General features: G+C 40.1%; 1 protein-coding gene across 1 annotated transcript in view; it reads right to left on the minus strand.

Annotated features, from left to right (window-relative positions):
• Positions 1-8,569, minus strand: part of IARS (isoleucyl-tRNA synthetase) — a 131,902-nt gene that overhangs the window by 96,457 nt on the left and 26,876 nt on the right. Inside the window, exons 4-5 of the mRNA XM_006900735.1 lie at positions 7,052-7,134; positions 3,558-3,675 (exon numbers count right to left, since the gene is read on the minus strand). Coding sequence (XP_006900797.1) covers positions 3,558-3,675; positions 7,052-7,134 — 201 coding nt within the window. The remainder of the gene's footprint in view (positions 1-3,557; positions 3,676-7,051; positions 7,135-8,569) is intronic.

The raw sequence follows: 8,569 nt of genomic DNA on the forward strand, positions 1-8,569 counted from the left end.
GGTATATTCACACAATGGAATACTACGCTGCACTGAAAAACAAGGAACTCATGCAATATTATTCAAAATAGGTGACCCTGGAGGACATTATGCTGAGTGAAGTATCTCAGTCACAAAAGGACAAATCAGTATGGTGGCACTCTGGTAAAACAGGAGTGACATTGGGATTGGGGGAGACTGAAAAAGATTGGTTAAATAATGTATACTGTACTGAAAGAGATGAGGGAGAAAACTGTTTAAAAGGGATATGTGATTAGGTATTTTTGTTATGATGGTAGTCCAGAGTGAAGGCTGCATAGTGGAGTGAGCCTGGGGCGAAGGATTGTAAAACAATGAAAGAATTTTTCTTTTACTTTTCCAAGAGGGTAGTGTACAAGGGGGGAAGGTTGGGAGTGGAGAAAAGTGCAACAATGAATGAATGGAAATCCAAAGTCTCTCTAAATTTTCATTGAAATTTTTTTTAATAAAAGGAATTCTAATTCTAAGAAAAGCATTGTAAACAAAAAACAAACAACAACTACCAAAAAAGTGGCAAAAAAGAAAGGATCTATCATTAAAAAGGACCAAAATGGGTATCAGAAGAAACTATGAAACTTGCTCCTGAACAGAGAAGTAGATCAAACACTGATTGAGAGAAAAAACTGAGTAGAAACACCAAATAAGGAAACAAAGCAGTGAAGCCAAAACAGCACCATGCTGTGCAAGACTATTCTGAACACTTGCAAGCACCTTTCCGAATGAGACTTCAGCACTGAAGACAAGGCAAACCTTCCTGCTTGTTCATTCCCCCAGTTTCCTTAGTGATCAAGGTGAGTTTCCCAGCACCACTACTACCACCCAACAAGAGGCTCCAGTGTCCCCTCAGTTCCGGTACAGCTTCTCTGAAGCCAGTTCTGCACCATTTTGTATCTCTGCTGGGAGGATACACAGCAGAAACTTCCTCTAGGTACCTGCAAGTCTGCATCACGCCTTGAATTGGTATGGGCACCACTTCTGACTGATTTGGCAGCCTGCTGATTCTTCATCAACAAGTTTTGGGAAGCCAGATGTGGAGCAAGGTGTCCTCCTCAGACATCAGGTGCTGGCTCTGACTCTCTGCAGGCAGAGTGCTGCACAACGACTTCAATAAATACCCTGCCTGCAGCCTTTCCCTGGACTGGATGAGACATCATCCTTAACCACTTAATCCTCAACCACTTATCTTACCTCCAGCCCTCAGAGCAGTGTAAAAGTCCCAGCCCTCCCACCTTACCACAAGATCCTCCTGCCTTTCTTTACTTCTTGATTCTTGCTTCTTGAATTTTTATTCATTGGTTTTTATTGCTTTTTCCAAAATCTTTCTTCTTGATAGATGTTTCTCCCCTTCCCCTTGCCTGTAATTTTTCTTTTTCCTTTCTATTCTGATTGCTCTTCCTTCTACAGCCCTCTCAGCATCTTTCATAAACTTTTGGGTTTCCTGGGCATTTTTGTATTTTTTGTTTCCCCTTTTGTTGCGTCATCGAAGATGGATGCAATGGTATCCACATAGCCCAGTAACACACATAACTCTTACAGCTTTTTAAGATTTTTTTTTTAAATGTTGAAGAGTAACTCATAATGAAAACTGCAGTTATTGATCTCCTTCAGTAAATACATTACGTTCTTTCACTTTCTGCCAGCAAGCTTGTGTCACATGCATAATACAGATTGTCAATAAATGCAGAGTAGTGAGCTTACTGGTAAAATGGCCTTTTCAGGGGAGCTCTGGTGGCCTAGTGGCAAGAAGCTGCACTGCAATCCGAGAAGTGCACAGTTCAAATCCACCAGATGCTCTGCTGGAGAAGGATGGACAATCTCTTCCTGTACCAGTCAGATCTGATTTGACGGTACATGCACAAAAAACAATAAAAAAATTTTAAAGAAAAAAAATGGCCTTTTTAATACATGATTAGCCATTATTTGCAAGACAACAGTCCAGAATAAGAGGTTCATTACAAAGTGGACGGGGTTGGGGGGGTAGGTATTGTGCAACAATGAAAGAATTTTTTTAACAAGAAAAGCGAACTAGCAGGGAGAGATAGGAAAAAAAATCATTTCTGGGCTTTCTCTTAAAAAAAAAAACCAAACAAACAACCTTCCTAGCCACTAAGTATGATTCTGCCAAATGGATGGGCAGGATCATGTAAATAAGGTGCATAAGTCCATCTTCAAGAGGACTGGCTAATCATACCATTAAATTTAGCAGATTCAGTGGCAGAATTTGGGAATTTCACTACTAGCAAAGAAGTAAAACAATGCAGCATGTGCCCTACTGGGCCGAAGATTCCTATACCACTCAGATCAGGGCCTAACGGAACAGCAACTTCAGCTGTAGCAGAGAACCAGAGACCTAAAGTGAGACAGAGCTGACCCTGGGCCAGCTATTCAATGGAACCTGGGCCAGGAACCTGTACCTCAGCTTGCTGGAGAACGGGGAAATGCCATAGTGAGACAGAGCTGACCCTGGGATACATACTGCATGGAACCAGAGCCAGTAGCCTGCACCCCAGTTTGCTGGAGAACTTGGGGGTGGATGCCATAACTGATAGAAGTAAGAGTTTTGTAACACTGGCCTACAAATGTGAGGATGAAGGGTCTTTAAGCATGTCTCAGAAGATATCCTGACTGAGAAGCTGTACCTGCTGCCAACCTGAATAAATTCCCTAATAAACTCCATAATCTTGAGTATGGTTCTGTGTAGTTTGCATAGGTATTGCAACAGATTGCAGACCCACTGGTGTAGAATTAGACACAATTTTTTGGGATCTACCGAAGCTAGGATACAAGAATTCCACCTTATAAATACACTTTAAAAACAGTAAACGGGGTTAAACAAAATCTCAAGTTATCTGGGAAAAGAAAACCCTTGTTTAAATAAAGTAAAGCAATATACTTTGTAAACATAAAAAAAAGAAAGAGAATAAACTCATTTTAAGTGAGTCAAAACTGACTCCCAACTCTTTTGGATTTTCAGAGGGTGTAAAGTGCATCAGAGATGACTACTCATCGTTCTCCAGCAGAGCAGCTGGTATATTGGAACTGCCCACCTTTGGGTTAGCAGTGCAATTCCCTACCCACTAGGCCTTCAGAGCTCTCTATTCATCAGACGTCTATAAACTACTTTCACACATAATATCAAGCGATTTCATTTTATCAGAGAAAAGCTCCTAACAGTATCCACCACTGCAAAATTAATTTATGCCCCTAATATCTTTAACATAATAAATAATGTTCAAGACATATTAAGTTACAAGTGATTAGAAGGAAATATGTCTGAGCTTGATTTACAACTCAAGAGAGGGGGGAAAAGAGAACCCATCATATTAAAAAATATTATTCATAAATGGCATTGGAAATGCATCATTTTTAAGAAAACCTAGTTACAATGACTAGCACTATTATCCACCCAAGGAAAGAACAGGCCAGGCTGAAGTGACTGATGCAGATGATATTCCCCTACTGGAGACCACTCAAGAATAATGATCACAATGACCCCACCTATCAGTTAATAACAAATCATGTCTTAGCATTTTACATACCTTGTAATTCTGATGGGATTCAAAGTTGGAAAGTGGAGTGTTACATGCTGTGGAGAAGGGCATAACCTTCACACCTCTATAAACAAGGCCTTTATCATATAATTGTTTGAAAACCCACCTAAAAAAGGAGAGAATTTTCAACAATTACATAGCCAAAGTGGATTCTATAAACACAAGTATTAAGCCAGTTTGTGAGCCAAATAAATGAAAAACAAGATCAAAAATACAAAACAGCTATGTAAGTAGAATGAACAAAGAAAATCTCAGTTGAAACTAGCTGGCATAGTACCTGGAAAACTGTTCATAATATATAGTTAACTTGCAAGGGGGTGGGGGTGGGGGTGTCACAAGTAACAGCCCATATTGTACAGTGAATAATGCACATATTTTGTTATATGCCACTTAAGTTGGAACAAGCTCATAGTGAATCCTCTACTGGGTTTTCAGAGACTAAACTGAGAGGGGGGATCCTGTCATCTTCTCCCCCATAGAACAGCTGGTGGATTCAAACCTCCTGCCTTGGTAATAAAATTCCTTACCATTAGACCACTAGAATTCCATAATATTTATGTATTTTTACATGTTTTGTTGTTACTCTCTCTAGGTACCATCGCACTGGGTATGACCCAGTGGAGTCTGATCTGAAGCCTGCCCTATCCTGTGCCATCCTTACACTTCTTGACACCCAATAGCACACTGTAGCAGTCACCATGTCAATCCACCTGGTTGAGGGACTTCTCCACTGGCCCTCTACCTTTCTGAGTATCATGTCCCTCTGCAAGAACAACCTGAAACATGTCAGGCAAAGCCTCACTATCTTTGCCTCCAAAGAGCACTCTGGCTACACCCTCTCCAAGACACATCTGTTTATTCTTTCAGCCATCCATGGGATATTCAGTACTCTTTTCCAACATCACAGTTCAAAGGCACCAATTCTTCTGTCATCCTTGTTCACTGTCCAGTGCTCAGATGTATATACAAGTGATCAGAAAAACCATGGCCTCAATCAGACACACCTTAGTCCTCAAGCTGACATCATTACTCAATAATTTGGAGAGGTCCCTAGCTACAGACTTGCCCACTGCAACACATTTCCTGATCTCTTGACTCCTGGTACCAAGGGTGTTGATTATGAATCCATGTAAGATGAAATCGTTGACAGTTTCAATCTTTTCTCGATCTATCTCTTGACTCCCGGTACCAAGGGTGTTGATTATGAATCCATGTAAGATGAAATCGTTGACAGTTTCAATCTTTTCTCGATCTATCATGATGTTGCTAATTGGTTGAGTGGTAAGAATTTTTGTCACTTTTCTCTTGAGATGCAATCCAGAATGAAAGCTCCAGTCTTTGATCCTCTGCACATGTCCTCTTCACTTTCAGCAAGCAAGGCTATGTCACCTGTATAATGCAGGCTGCTGATGGGGCTTCGCCTAATCCTTACGCTACATTCTTCTTCAGAGTTCAGCCTCTCTAATGATTTGCTCAGGGTACAGACTGGATAGGTAGGGAGAAAGTATACCACCTTCACATACACTCTTCCTTATTTTAAACCATGAAGTGGTCCCTTGCTTTGTTTAGACACAGGTTTCATGTAAGCACTATTAAAAGTGTTTTGGGATTCTCATTCTTCTAAATGTCAGCCATACTTTGTTATGATCCTCATAGTCAAATGCCTCTGCACAGTCAAAACTAAACAAATACTCTTCTTATAGCCTCTGCTTTCAGCCAGGATCCATCTGATATCAGCAATGATATTCCTGGTGCTACAACCTCATCTATATCCAGCTTGAAACTGTCAGTACGCTGTATTAAATACATTAGCAAAAGAAAAATTCAATATACTCATCTTTTTCATCAACACCAGAATTCAAAAGCATCAATTATTTGGTTTTTCTTACTAATTATCCAACGTTTAAACACATACGCTGTTGTTTGGTGCTGTGAAAACAATTCTGATCACAGCAACTCTGTTTAGCCTATCAAAATCCTAATCTTGTTCCTTCCTCACAATCTCACTGTCTATTGTTGCAGTTATTAAGTCAGTCCATCTTCTTGAGCATTGCCCCGTCCTTTGCCAATTCTTTACTTTTCAAAACCTGATGTTCTTCTCCAAGGGCTGGACCCACCTAATACCATACATTGAGTGAATGAGTTAACTGATGCTATTTGAAGCAACTGATGGTGTTTCACAGTTGGCCTTGTTCTGACTGATAATACTGAGTGTCTATATTTTCTGATATTGGGTTTCTTCACTAACTCATTACAAATGCAGTTTGATTCCTATCTGTTCTATCTGACAAGGTCAACATGTCACTTTTTACTGTTTTTAAAAAGGTTTTTGCTTCAAATCCGCCAGATGCTCTGCCAGGAAAGGAGGGACAATCTCCTCCTGTACCAGTCAGATCTGATTTACGGTACACTCACACAAAAATAAAATTTTTTTTAAAAAAAGGTTTTTGCAATGAACAAGTGAATTCCATGTGGATTAAACTACCAGTCTGTTACAACATGGCAGCTTGTATGCTGGTGTAAACTATGGCACTAGTATTCCAAATGGTACTAGCATCACCTATGGTAGGCAGCTTCTAGAAGACAGACAAGACAAACTAGAAACATGACTGTCTATTTCTGAAACAACCAGCCAATGAAACTGCTTGATAAGCAATATATAAACACATTATTTCTTTTTAGTGTAAATATGTCTATATGTTGCTATTTAACCTGCTTAGGCTATTACATGAATGCCCTAGAGAGTTAACTGTCAGGCTACTAACCTGAAGGGTCAATCTGAACCAACAAGCTGCCTTCCTTGGGAGACACATGGCCGTGTCCTCCTGTCAGGTTTCAGCCTAGGCTATCTGATGGACAGTATCCATAAATCAGAAAGGAAATTGGCAGCAGTTGGTTGTATTTCTAAAATCAAAAACGTTTAATCTCAAGAACATACAGGACCCAGCTTTTTTCTAAAGACTCAATTAAGATGGCAGAAGAAATCAGCTGCTATACAGGTCCTACAAGCAGCTAATGCAGCTCTACAGCACCAGAGAGTGATGGTCACTGCCTGAAGAAACTGCACAAAGCCAAGAAACAATGGAGAAGATGGAAGTGGTAAAAATGCCCCTGGGGAAAATGATCATCCTGCCCAAGATGGTAGGCAGTGTGGTGGGCATGAAATATGGCAAGATCATCACGAGGTGGAGATCAAGCCCGAGATGAGTGGGCACTACCTGGGTGAGTTCTCCATCATTCACAAGCCCATCAAGCAGAGCCAGCCCAGCAATGGGCCACCCACTCCTCCCACTTCACACTACTTAAGGAGCCCCATGATAAAGGCTCTACCAGAGCAGAAAAAATCCAAAACAAACAAATTATACTAGTTCCAAAATGTTCATGTAACTATGTGTCAGGGAAAAAGCTGACTTCATCTAGAACTTTCTCTATTGACCAATACAAATCTATGTTAATGAACTTTCAACTTCAAATATACTTACCAGACAGATTCCATGAATTGTGGATACAGAGTTTTGTAGTCATTGTCAAAGTCAATCCACCGACCAAGTCTGGTTACAGTAGCCTTTGGAAATATAAATATTAGAACACTGTTAGACAATGACAGTTTTTTGTGTTTTTTACAGTTTTTATTATACGTTTTTGTTGTTAAGTACCAGTGAGTTAACTAGAACGAACAGAGACCCTGTGAAGAGCTAGAACTCTACTCCATCCTGCACCATCCTTAAGCTCTGTCATGCTCAAGGTTCATGGTTATAGTCACATATTAAGCACCTTCCAAGGGTCTTCCTCTCTTTCTGACTTAGAACTCTTCCCAACACAGTATCTCTTTCCAAGGACTGGCCTCTCCTGACAACTTGTCCAACATATGTGAGATAATCTCTCATTAACCTTGCCTGTAAAAAGGGATCTTGCTTGCACTTCCCCCTAGATAGATTTGTTTCTTGTTTTTGAAATCCATGTGATATTCAATACACTTTGTCAACACCACAATTCAAAGGCATCAATTCTTCTCCAACCTTCCTTATTCTTAGTCTATGTATATTTTCTACTTCTATTATCGCTATACTTCGCCAACACAAAGGCAAAAGGTTCAAATCCATCAGCTGCTCCATGGGAAAGAGACAGATAATCTCCTTCTAAGTTACAGCCTCTGAGAAGCCAGCTGGAGAGTGAGGTATGAGTCAATTCCAAATCAGTGGTATGTAATAAGGACAACAATCTTATCACCACGTATGATTTAAGGAAAACAGATCAATAGTCGAAGTAAACTATCTAGAAAATAACACACTATGTAAGAGTTAATGAGTTTTCCAAAACAACTATGAGATATCATCTCACCCCAGTCAGAATTGCAAAATTTAACAGAACAGCAAACAACAAATGCTGCCGAGGTTTTGAAGAAACTGGAACCCTTATGCACTGTTGGTGGGAGTGTAAAATGGTGCAACCACTGTGGAAAGCGGTATGGCAATTTCTCAAAAAGTTGCAAATAGAGATACCATTTGACCCAGCAATTCCATTACTGGGAATATATTCCAAAGAGACCATAACTGACATCCAAGCAGATATATGCACACACATGTTAGGAGTTGGAAACAACCCAGGTGCCCATCAACAAACGAATGGACAGAGAAGCTGTGGTATAGTCACACAATGGAATACTACGCTGCATTGAAAAACAAGGAACTCATGCAATATTATTGAAAATGGGTGAGCTTGGAGGACATTATGCTGAGTGAAATATCTCAGTCACAAAAGGACAAATATTGCGTGGTGCCACTGCTGTAACATGGAACTGATATAAGGGTTGGGGTAGACTGAGAAAAACTGGATAAATTGTGTATACTGCACTGAAACAGATGAAGGAGAGAATAATTTAAAAGTGATTTATGGTAAGGTATTATGGTTATCACAAGAGTCCACAATTAAGGTTGCATAGTCGAATATACTTGGGGCTGTGGGAGGGGTGCGAGGGAATTGTGTACCAGGGAGGGAGT

Source organism: Elephantulus edwardii, unplaced genomic scaffold, assembly GCF_000299155.1.
Source record: "Elephantulus edwardii isolate Elephantulus edwardi_28Jun2011 unplaced genomic scaffold, EleEdw1.0 scaffold00292, whole genome shotgun sequence".
Classification (NCBI taxonomy): Eukaryota; Metazoa; Chordata; class Mammalia; order Macroscelidea; family Macroscelididae; genus Elephantulus; species Elephantulus edwardii.